The 12,231-nt window shown below is 34.6% G+C and overlaps 1 protein-coding gene across 5 annotated transcripts in view; it reads left to right on the top strand.

Annotated features, from left to right (window-relative positions):
• TPR (translocated promoter region, nuclear basket protein) overlaps positions 1 to 12,231 on the top strand; it is a 40,322-nt gene that overhangs the window by 8,201 nt on the left and 19,890 nt on the right. For all 5 annotated transcript variants that reach the window (XR_013957443.1, XM_080623534.1, XM_080623536.1 and 2 more), the window contains exons 9-26: positions 210 to 297; positions 793 to 933; positions 2,083 to 2,174; positions 2,991 to 3,188; positions 3,693 to 3,800; positions 4,342 to 4,568; positions 5,262 to 5,425; positions 5,825 to 5,964; positions 6,053 to 6,201; positions 6,501 to 6,663; positions 7,091 to 7,225; positions 7,970 to 8,110; positions 8,264 to 8,432; positions 8,905 to 9,071; positions 10,053 to 10,205; positions 10,939 to 11,055; positions 11,581 to 11,784; positions 11,878 to 12,062. Coding sequence is in view for 4 of the 5 variants with exons in the window: in XM_080623534.1 (XP_080479660.1) it covers positions 210 to 297; positions 793 to 933; positions 2,083 to 2,174; positions 2,991 to 3,188; positions 3,693 to 3,800; positions 4,342 to 4,568; positions 5,262 to 5,425; positions 5,825 to 5,964; positions 6,053 to 6,201; positions 6,501 to 6,663; positions 7,091 to 7,225; positions 7,970 to 8,110; positions 8,264 to 8,432; positions 8,905 to 9,071; positions 10,053 to 10,205; positions 10,939 to 11,055; positions 11,581 to 11,784; positions 11,878 to 12,062 (2,741 nt within the window). In the remaining variant the exon portion in view is untranslated. The remainder of the gene's footprint in view (positions 1 to 209; positions 298 to 792; positions 934 to 2,082; positions 2,175 to 2,990; positions 3,189 to 3,692; positions 3,801 to 4,341; positions 4,569 to 5,261; positions 5,426 to 5,824; positions 5,965 to 6,052; positions 6,202 to 6,500; positions 6,664 to 7,090; positions 7,226 to 7,969; positions 8,111 to 8,263; positions 8,433 to 8,904; positions 9,072 to 10,052; positions 10,206 to 10,938; positions 11,056 to 11,580; positions 11,785 to 11,877; positions 12,063 to 12,231) is intronic.

Below are 12,231 nucleotides of genomic sequence, written 5' to 3'. Positions count from 1 at the left end.
GCATACATTTTATTTGTATTTCTCATAGCAAATCAATATCTGGTACTTCTTACTCTCAGATGAGCAGTTTGCATCCGTGAGACTGAATCTGAGTGGAAAGAGTATAAAACCCCTGCGTGTTTATGATTTTTAGTCAGTTTGAGCTTTCTTATAAAAATATAGTCACTATTGATATGTACTGAAAGGTTAAATAAAATGCTTCTATTTAGAGCGCTGCTGATGACTCAGAGGCAAAGAGCAATGAACTGACAGGAGCAGTAGAAGAGCTGCACAAGCTCCTGAAGGAAGCAGGTGAAGGTAAGCTGTGAGTGAGAAATGGCAAATGAAAAGGAACAGTTGTGCTTCTTTGTAACTACCTTGATGCATTTATGAAAGGAATTTCATTAGTCTTTTGGGGTGATCAGTGTCAGTTTGCAACAAAAATTTTATGTGACTAGTTGAATGTATTTGGAGAGGAGTGTGGGGGAAGTATTTGCAAATGTTAACTGGAATTTTACTTTGGATTCTGATGAGAGGATCTAATTTTGCAAGATAAGTCTTCATTTTAGTTTTCTCTTTTAGATTCCATTTCACTGATAAAAGGACAGTTTATATTTTAACCCTTTTCTAAACAAAGGTGATAGGCAGCAGTTCATGCTTCTGTCATGTTGCTGAGTTTTCTTACCAGCATGCACTGCAGATCATGTAAAGTTAAAATAAAATTTAAGGTATGTGTATACATTTTGATCATTTTAAAAGAAAAAGTTAAAACCAACCACAACACAGCAAACTGCTTGTCTTATTTAATTTTAGCTAATAAAGCTACCCAGGAGCATTTAGCTGAGGTGGAAGAGTCAAAAGCTGTAATGGAAAAAGAACTGAGAGAGAAGATCAGTAAACTGGAGAAGGAGCTGGAGAATGCTAATGATTTACTGTCCGCTACAAAGCGCAAAGGTAGGGGTAACACTGGGAAGTAAAATCTTCATATCATCTTTCACAGAATCATAGAATAGTTAGGGTTGGAAAGGACCTTAAGATCATTTAGTTCCAAGCCCCTTGCCGTGGGCAGGGAGACCTCCCACTAAACCATGTCACCCATGGCTTGATCCAACCTGGCCGTGAACACCACCAGATATGGAGCATTCACAGCTTCCCTGGGCAACTCATTCCAGTGCCTCACCACCCTTACAGTAAAAATTCATGAAAATACTCCGCTGAATTTCTATAGGAAATAAATACGTTAATCTTAATTTATCTGTAGTCATTTCTAATCATGGATTCTAGGAGTTTTTTGTGTGTCTGTGTTTATAGATATATATAAAAATACTTTTTTTTTTCTTTGTCACAAAAATGCATTTCTATTTAAATGTTTTTTGAAGTTCTTTTGTTAATCTGACTGACTTACCTTTTAAAAGAAAAAGGAGAGGAAACAATACCTTAAGGCAGAATCATCAGGCAATAAGAATGATAAACTATAATTATCTTCCTCTTTAAAAAAAAAAAAAAGAGCAACAGACAAAGCTCTGTCCTTAAATTTACATTTAACATTAAGTCTTGCTCAGTTTGGGGTTTTTTTGTTTGTTTTTTTGACTTTTTGTGGAAAATAATTGCTTCATGTGAGTGATTTCTAAAGGAAAGAGAGAGCAGAGCAGGAAGGAACAGAGGCACGAAGTATATTTGCTACGTCGCTGTGTTAATTAATGAAAGTAAACCAGTGTTCTGCCACTCCAAACCTCTGGCAATTTGTTAAGAAATCTAATGTTAAGCTTTGCTCCAGCTGTTTCAATTGCTTATGTTCAGAAATGATCTAAAGTTTAACAGTCTAATAGCAAAAACTTTAAAGCATTTCAAGCTATTCAGAGAGATGTTGATAACCTATGACATGGAATATCTTATATAATACCAATAACTTGCACATGTGTATGTATAATATAGGTTACAGAAAACTCTTAAACCAGTAACTTTTAAAGGCTTAAAATAATAATTTAAAATACAGTAATTATAAAGCACAAAGGTGTATGAAGACATCCTTTATATTAATAACAGTTATTCATGGTGGGAATTATTGCAGCTTATTAATAGTAATTGACATTATGTCTTCAGGAGCCATATTGTCTGAGGAGGAACTGGCAGCTATGTCTCCCACTGCTGCAGCAGTAGCTAAAGTAGTCAAGCCTGGAATGAAATTAACTGAGGTAAGTGAGAAGAAACTCTTCAATTTCAAGGCCCTTATAATGCCAATAGAGATATGCTAGTAATGCAAGGTTGTGGATTTCGTTTACTGTTTTGGATTTAATATAATGCCTGCCTGAAGTCAATGAAATCTTTCTGTTTCAGGCAGACTTTACTAGCTAAGTCACTGGGACATTTTTCAACATACCTTACAGTTTTTCTTCAGTATATCAAAATATTTGTAGGGTCTTTAAGTTCTTTTTCTGAAATACGTGCATGTAAACTTATTTTCTGTATGAGTTTTTGGCAGGAGCTTTTCTTTTTTCTTATTTACATGTTTGTTTTAATCTATGCTGCTGTTCATTTGGCTTCTACTTGCAGAAAAAAATAACATAATGACTAGTCAGACATGCTTTAGATGGTTTTTTTGCAGTTCTGTTTATGAAATTTGTATTTTCATTTTGCCTGTCATTCTGTCTAGACATTAAAATACTTTTGTGCTTGCTGTTTTCTTTTGTGATACAAGTTTTGATATTTCTATTCTCTTGCTCAAGATTTGTCCTTATGTATTTTTTTTTTATTGCATACTATTTCACTATAAAAACTTGCCTCTTTAAAATTAATATGGATAACTGGTATGAGTCCTAAAAACACATTGTTTTGAAAGTCCAACTTGTTTTTCTGAATTAACTAGGTTTAGAGCTGTATGAAATTATACTGCCTTAAAGTCTAAATTGTGTAATTACCAGTGCCCTTTTTTTTTTAAGAGATCTGTGCAGATGTATCAAAACCAAACCACAACAACAAAAAAAAATCAACCCAAAACTCTTTTATTGCAGCTGTACAATGCATATGTAGAAACTCAGGATCAGTTGCTTTTGGAAAAGCTGGAGAATAAGAGAATCAATAAATATTTGGATGAAATAGTGCAGGAAGTAGAAGCCAAAGCGCCGATCTTAAAACGTCAGCGTGAAGAATTTGAGCGTTCCCAAAAAGCTGTTGCTAGTCTGTCTGCAAAGCTTGAACAAGCTATGAAGGTCAGTATAAAAAAAATGACCTTGTAAAACTATGGGTAAAAATGATTTTTTAAATTTCTTAATTGCTGTTAGTAAATGTATAAAATGGATCTTTTAATCAGCTTCTTTTGTTGGAAAAATCTGTTGAACTTTCTAGCTTGTGATTTATTAGGCTGTACAAAGTATTTGACAAAGCCAATGTTTTTTCAGAGTTTTTTATAGTGAAGGCTTAAATATGGTGACTTAAAATCCCTGATTTTATGGGAACGTAGAATTCCTCATGAGCAACAATTAGCATTTGTCTGTCCAAAGAAATAAAATTGGACTTCAGTGTTTGCTTCCCATTAATACGTACTCTAATACAGCATAAAAGAGTGTGGCTTTTGAATCCTAAATCTGTAGAGTTTAATCTAAAGTAGTAAAGCACAGTTTGAATTGCAAGGCATGCCTCTGATGTTATCTTACTGAAAAAGAATGTGTTTAAGCAAAGTTGCTATGTGTTTCTTAATGTTTGTATGCTTGCAGGAAATCCAGCGATTGCAGGAGGATGCTGATAAAGCCAATAAGCATGCCTCTCTGCTTGGAAGAGAAAACCAGAGACTGGAAATACAAGTAAAAGATCTTTCACAGCAGGTAGGGCAAATGTTGCTCTGGTTAAAATGTACTATTGTAATTTATTAACATGTTATTCAATTTCTGAAGTTTACTCGGAAGTTGTGTTCAGCCTAAGTTATGTGGAGTTTGGTTGTCATAAAAGCCTTTACATAAATTAAAAGCTTCTCCTTAGGACAACATGGCATTTACATTTCTGCTTACAAAATTGCAATTAATGATGAAAAATGCAATAAGCAATGCTGCTTTAAGATAATATTATTAAACATTTGACATGGAAAATGTGTATGTGTGTATGTATATATATAATACGTAACTTCTTTGAGGGAATGTTTTGTGATATATGCAGAACTAAACACAATGTGATCACTTCTGATCTTGATATGGTTTCCTTTTGCTGAAGTGTTTTTTGCATAATTATCTTTCAAGGATTTATCGACTAATAGTTTTTATATTGTAGGAAAAATTACTTAATTTCGAAGTACTTTTGTATCTAATATATTGTTTTTCAGAGTGAACTTTCAAGTCTGTGCAAGTCTTACACTAAAATATTCTCTTTCAGATTCGTGTGCTTTTAATGGAACTTGAAGAAGCTAGAGGCAATCACGTGATTCGTGATGAAGAAGTGAGTTCTGCTGACATCAGTAGCTCTTCTGAAGTGATATCTCAACATCTAGTCTCTTACAGAAATATTGAAGAACTTCAGCAGCAGAATCAGCGTCTCTTAGTGGCTCTTAGGGAGCTGGGAGAGGCTAAAGAAAAAGAGGAGCAAGAAACAACGTCATCTAAGTAAATTATCTCTTCCTTCTAGTAAACTGCTTATGCTATGTAGTAACACGGAATTATTCAAATGCTTTTCAGATTTTTGCTTCTGATTGTGTGCACATGCATGTATGTGCACTTGCACATATGCTTATGAGCAACTATGTAATTCATAAAGACAAATTGTTATTAGCATTGTTTTCAGGTTTAGATTAAAATGGCTCTGTATCAGCATATCTTGTAGTAGGTCCTCTTATCAAAATCAAAAGTAAAAACAATTGTCCATCTTTTTAGTGAATTTCATACAACAGAGCTGGTTTTCAAAAAAAGATAAGCTTTCATTCCCCATAGCTGAATAGAAAATTGAAATATTCATATCATACACTAGCTGGATATATATATGTGGATAAAGCCCACAGATAATGTGATTCTGTATTAAAAGTTCTTAGTCTGATTCTCTGCTCATGGTAATGACTGTTTGAAGTTATTCACATAAAATAGAATTGCATCTGTTCTGCTTTTCATGAGAGAGGCCTGCTTTCTTTGGCATCTACCAAATGGCAAGCCCAAAGGGCAATATTTCTCTAAGTTTGCTCAAAAAACTCAACGTTGCTTAGCTTTCAAAGATGCTATAAACATAAACTGGAGGACTTGACACGAAAGGGTATCTTACTATGCCTTGCTGATTATGTTACTGAAAACAGCTGTTGTTGGTTTCAGAATTTCTGAGCTTCAAAGTCAGCTTGAGGAAGCTCTCAATGAGCTAGAAAAACTGCGTGAATCACGTCATCATCAGTTGCAGCTTGTTGAGTCTATAGTTCGTCAGCGGGATATGTTCCGCATATTGTTGGCACAGACCACAGGAGCTATCATTCCTTTGCAAGGTAAGCATCCTGTTTCTGCATCATTAAAGAAGAAAAAAAACTCCAGTCATTTGTTACAAGTTTTCAGTAATGTGCTGTAATGGTACCTGCTAACTTCTCTTAATCTGGTATTCAACTTTTACCTTTACTCACTGGAAAACCCATGAATTTGGATTTAGACACGTGGTTTTATATTTACAGTACAATAACTTCTTGTAACATAATGACCAATGTGTAGTGGTGACTATGTGTGTTCTGGTAGCATACTGTAGGTATAAAGAATGAATTGCTCAGGAAACCAAGACTTTTCTAGCAATACAATATTAGTTTTAGCCATATTTTGGTGTGGTTATATTATCTTTTGCGTTGGCAAGCATTTATTCAATTACTGCCCTTAAAATCCTCTCTATCTTTTCATAGCTTCAGGTATGTTACCAGAGGAGATGTCTCTTACATCTACTCCCAAGCGCTCAAATTTACCTCAGGCCATGTCAACTCCTGCTTCAGTGTCAATAACTGAGTCAGTGGAGACTCTGGAGGCTAAGGCTGCACTTAAGCAGGTATATTTTCCAATAAATGTTGTAGAAAGCTATCACTGTGGGTTTTTTCTTTTCTTGTAAGCGCTTTAATGTCTGTTCTTTGATGCAGTTACAGGAAGTTTTTGAGAACTATAAAAAAGAAAAGGCAGAGAATGACAAGTTGCTGAATGAACAAAATGAAAAGCTTCAGGAGCAGGTCACGGACTTGAGGTCACAAAATGCAAAGATATCCACACAGCTGGAGTTTGCTTCCAAGCGGTAAATCAGCTATTTTTTTCATTACCTTATGTATGTGTTCTTTGTCAATAGGATCATGTTGACTGCCTGATACCATTTACTTAAGAAGAGTTGCCAATTCAATATTAATCTATTCTATTAAAGAACACAAAGGAAATAGTTAAGATGGGATCAAGAATACATCTTCTAGTTGAGTGAGCCACATATGTGAAAGCTGATGCACAAGAGCACGAAATGTAGCTGTGTGCATACACTTTTTGCAATTAAGATCAAACAGTTTAATGTGGCAAACATACTTTGCTTTGTTGTTCCTTGTGAAGTTATGAAATGCTGCAGGATAATGTTGAAGGCTATCGTCGAGAAATAACATCTCTGCATGAAAGAAACCAGAAACTCACAGCAACAACTCAGAAGCAAGAGCAGATAATTAATACTATGACTCAAGACCTGAGGGGAGCTAATGAAAAACTGGCAGTGGCAGAGGTTAGTAGTACAGTGTGTTATACTGCTAAATATTCCAAGTTAGGACTAGAGTTTTTCTTATGACTATCTTGAAAGCTGTCAGAAACTTGAATGTGTGGCTTTTTGAGTGCATTAACTACTAAATTTGTAAAAGCTTGTGTGCTTGTATATTTGGTTTATATACTTGTAACATTCTGCAAAATATCTCAAGTACTTCTTGAAGGTATAAGAACCTTCTGAGGGTGTTTCGGTTTACAGAGAAAGACAACGTGATTAGTCACACTGTTGTGTTCTCACTCTTCTTGGCTTAATTTGCATGAGTTTTGATTTACAATCTATAATCTTAAAGCTTTTTTTTTCTTAAATTAGTATTAACTAATCAAAAGATTAATGGACAGATTTGGGATTGATAACAAAGTGCTTGTTATTATTATTTGCTGTCTTAAAGGTGAGAGCAGAAAACTTAAAAAAAGAGAAGGATATCTTGAAGATGTCAGATGTGCGTTTGACTCAACAACGTGACTCTCTGTTAGTTGAACAAAGAGGACAGAACTTGCTGCTTGCTAATTTGCGAGCTATTCAGGTATGTGGCATTATTCTCATGTGCAAGTTTGGTCTGTCTTTCAGAGTTTTCAATAAACACCCCTAGAAATCTAATAAAACAGTCATGGGATTGGGTCATTTTTTTTGGTTGTTGCTTTTGTGGGGTTTTCTGGGGGTGGGGGCTGGGGTTATTTTTGTTTTCAATTGCCACTGAACATGAAATACTTGAGCTAATTGTTTAAGCAAGTTTGTTATTCCTATCTTACAGTATGATACTCTGTTATTTACTTGGGCAAAGTCCTGAAAATTTTGAGTTGTTGAGAAGGGTTTTCACAATGAAATGGAAATAAAACATGAAACTGAAATTAGATTAAAAAGTCTATATATGAATTTTTATAACAGCAAAATCTACTAGTTGCTGCCTTGGTAGTTTAGTTTTCCAGTATTTTAGGGTGTATTTATACTTCTATATTTTCTGTTGTAAGGTATATTGACTCTCAGAGTATAAATAAAGGTTGCACATTTTATCATGTGACAGAATTCTGTTTCTGCGCTAGATCTTTTGGGTTTCTTTAATCCCAGGAAATACATTGCATATGTAATAGATTTTTTTCTAACAATACTATCAATATTATTAAAAAATCTTTCAAAACTAAGTCATAGATTTTAAGTGCTACTTTTTGTAATTTTCTTTATCTGCCTACTGTTGTTTGCTCCCTGCAGTAATTATTTTATAGATTACTGAAGTGTATTGTCAGCATTGTGTATTATGCTCTTTTATCAGGGAATACTGGAGAAGTCTGAGACAGATACAAAACAAAGGCTCAATAATCAGATAGAAAAGCTAGAGCGTGAAATATCTCAGCTGAAGAAGAAACTAGAAAGTGAGGTGGAACAAAGACATTCCCTTACCAAAAATCAAGAGGTAAGTATAAATATACTAAACTTATTTCAGTGAAAATAAAGCCACAGTTTTATGGCTTAGTGCATTGTTTTTTATCTGTGAAACTTACAAACATATAGCTGGTCTTGGCGCCATTTGTGAATAATTACAATTTTAAGAACCTTGTATTTTCAGGTTCATATCCTTGATCTTAAGAGGCAACTCGAGACTGAGACAAACCGTCACATTAACACGAAGGAACTTTTAAAGAATGCCCAGAAGGAAACTGTGATGTTGAAACAGCAGCTTAACAATACGGAGGCTCAGCTAACATCTCAGTCATCACAGAGGGCTCCAGGGAAAGGTAAGATGTTTTTCTACATTGAATTTCTCTTTATGTTAAATATTTCTGTCTATAGAATGGTAAAATTCATAATAATTCAGAATTAGGAGGAAAGTACACTGAATAATATTTATATATTATATACATATAATATTCTATATCATTATTACAGTCGCATATTCAAACAAAAGATAACCAGGATTATTTGCTAAAGTGAAATTCATGTCCAAGCAGCATTTGACAGAGGGGAAAGATAAAGCTAAACTTTTATTAATGGCTCCCTTATTACTTGAAAGAACTGAACTCTATTAGGTTCCTTATTTTTAAATAGCTAATTTTATTGTAAGCCACTATTGTGGTTAAGGGTGATAATTTAATTTAGAGAAGCTTTGTGGCATTGATATTTTTTTCATGTTAATAGGTTTTAACAGAACAGTGGTTTAAAAAGCTGAATTAAACATCATCAGTTAATTAGTGTATTCTAATACTATAGGTCAGCCTAGCACAAATGAAAATGTGGATGATCTTGTAAGTCGACTAAGACAAGCTGATGAACAAGTTAATGACCTGAGAGAAAGACTCAAGACTAGTTCTAGTAATGTGGAACAATACAGAGCCATGGTTCTTAGTCTAGAGGAATCCCTTAATAAGGAAAAACAAGTAAGTAGTTACCATTGTTTATTAGAGAAAAACAAGAAACAAAATGAAAGGGTTTGGTTTTTGGGGTGTTGGGTTTTTTTTAATTACAGTACAGCCTGTAGGACTTAAAGGAATTACAAAAAAGCTGGTCAGTTTAGAAGACATTATAATATAATGTAGTGAGACCGTATTTTAGAAAGCTTGTAATTATGAAAACACTATACCTTTTTGCACCATGGTTGTAAAATGTTGGATTGTAAATTTTACTCAAAGTGTATTCTGCCAATGTCCTCTTTCGAAAGAGGGCATTTGACTTTTTGAAACTCTTGCTTGTTATAACCCTGTGATCAATGGTTAAAAATACTACGTAGCTCTCAATCAAAAGCAGTTAAATTCATACCTTCTTGCATCGCTGATGACCTTACTGATAGCAAAGAACACTCTGTATGTGGTATTCGTGGGAAAAGCTTAAGAATGACCTTCCAATCTCTCATATACTCCACCAAGATAGTACAGAATGAAGCCTCTTTTTCCAAGTCACTCAGCATGTCAAAATAAGATAGATTGGGGAAAAGAATTCTCATTGTCTACCAAAAATAAAGAGTCAGTAGACAGCGGAGTGCTGTTTGTGTAGTATCCAAGTTCTCTGACTGTCTCTGTTCTGTTACTGTAAAAATTTAATTGTGGCTTGGTATGCTTTAACAATATTACAGATTCTAGTGTGTAATAGAGATACCCACGCTACTGCAGATTTGACTGTAGTCACCTTAAATTCCTCTTAGGTGTACTTCATGAGGTATTACAGCTTTGAATGGAGGAAATGGGGGAAGGGGAAAAAAAATTCTATGTTATTCATGATTCTCCACATCATCAGTAGTGTTGTTCTAAATGAGATGCTGAGAATAGCTAATCTGATTTTAAATTGTTAATAAAATAGTGGGATTACATCAGACTATCATATTTAAAGGAAAAAATATTGATCTCTTATGGATTTTAATGAAGGTGACAGAGGAAGTTCGTGCAACAGTTGAAGCTCGTCTGAAGGAGTCTTCAGAGTATCAAGCACAGCTAGAAAAGAACCTGATGGAGTCAGAGAAAGAAAAGCAAGAACTGCAGGAGGAGAAGCGTAAAGCTGTGGAGAGTATGGAACAACAGGTATGCACTGAATGCCCTTTCCTTTTAAACTCATTTGTAGGGAGTCCACAAGAATGTGCTTTTACATAATTCCATAAGCTGCTTTTTTTCCTTTTTTTTGACACAGTACTGTAGTGTCACAAACTCAATCTTCTAGAATGTACAAAAGGCTAACTAAATTTGTGAGAGGTTTATAAGCATGAGTAGTACATTAACCTTACCACTTCGTTAGGGTGATTGTATATTTAAAGCTGTCACTGTCTTGCTGAATTTTGAGCAGTCTGTAGAAAAAACATGAGTAAAAGCCTGTGAGAAAGGTTTCAGAAAACCCTTTTTCAAGCATGAGCCAATACCAGTTTTGTAGCATGCACATCTTTTAAAGTCAGAGTGGACAATGCCCTTATTTTTCTGGTTTATATCTGAGCTTTTATTGAGATTGAAAGAAACAAGATGACTGCAGCTAGAATTACTGCAGGCCCAACTCTGAAATAACAGCAATGTATTTTTACCAGGAAAGTGTTCTGTACATTAATAAGTCAAAATCTTGAAAGTATTTCCCTTTTTTAAAAAAATACCAATTTTAATCTAAAAATAATAATATAACCACCGTTTGGTTCTACATTGTTCTTGACAGTCTGCATTCAAATCCTTGCTGTGTTCAGTACTCTGTAAAATACTTTGCTGTTTAGTCTTGGTTTTATTCTTAGTTTTGTTTTGTTTTGTTTTTGTTCTTCTCCCGCCCCCATCACTGTAGCTGTCGGAACTAAAGAAGAGTCTGTCAACCGTGCAGTCGGAAGTTCAGGAAGCTCTTCAGAGAGCCAGCACAGCTTTAAATAATGAACAGCAAGCCAGACGTGACTGCCAGGAACAAGTATGGCAGTATTTGTATTTGTAGTATTTGCCTATTTTAGCTAGAGGTAGTTTGTTGGGTTTTTTTTAAACGACTGATAGTTTCTCAGTTGAACTCAAAACATTTTTTAAAGGTAGTACTGCTAATCAGAGACTTTTGGAGACAAGAGAAATGCTGAAAGAGTGCATTCTTTATTTTGTGAACAGCTGCTTATTTAATGCTTTGTTTTTCTACCTGATGAAAGTAGTAATATGAACTAAACTGACTGAATATAGTTTGTGTCACATTTAGGAAAACAACAGAAGATGCAATGGATCACTGTTTCTACGATCTGTTTCGTTATGTAAAAAAATTGAAGGGGGAATGTAATTAATTGTTTTTAGTGAATTGCTACCTCTGGCCACCCAAAGACCTATTTCAAATTCTAATTTTTCTTAATAATTTAAGGGAAACATTCTAAGCTGGTCTAGGGGTTATTTCTTTGTATATATAAAAAATATAACTGTAAAGGTAATAAAGTCTTATTTTTTATATATTTTTCCACAGGCAAAGATGGCTTCTGAAGCTCAAAATAAATATGAACGGGAATTAATGCTTCATGCTGCCGATGTTGAAGCATTACAGGCTATTAAAGATCAAGTTTCCAAGAACACAGCAGTAAGGCAGCAACTAGAGGAAGCTGCTCAGAAAGCTGAGTCTGAATTGTTAGAATGCAAAGCCTCCTGGGAAGAGAGAGAGAGAATGATCAAGGTATGATTGTTCTTATGGTTTCAGTGTTCTGGTTTTTTTAATTAACAGAAATTCAGCTACAGGCTTCACATCTATTGAACAATTTTGTTGTAGGATGAAGCTTCAAAACTTGCATCCCGCTGTGAAGATTTGGAAAAACAAAATAGATTATTACATGAACAGCTGGAAAGTCTGAGTGATAAGATGGTGACTTCTATGAAAGAAGCCATGCCAACTGCAGTAAATGTTTCTCTCAATGAAGAAGGCAAATCCCAGGAACAGATCTTGGAAATTCTTAGGTAAATTTATCTCTGGGCTCCTTCCCTCAGTGATCGTAAATTAGTTGCCAAATTTAATAATTCTGTATTACTTGGTATGTGAAGGTCCCTTCCAACATGGTATTCTATATTTCCCTTGAGGTTTCTTCCAGTCTGGTATTCTGTGATTGATAACATATAACATTTTAGC

The sequence above is a fragment of the Psittacula echo genome (genome assembly GCF_963264785.1).
Source record: "Psittacula echo genome assembly, chromosome: 7".
Lineage (NCBI taxonomy): Eukaryota > Metazoa > Chordata > Aves > Psittaciformes > Psittacidae > Psittacula > Psittacula echo.
Note: the sequence above shows the minus strand (reverse complement) of the source record. Positions and strands in the feature narration are given on the sequence as shown.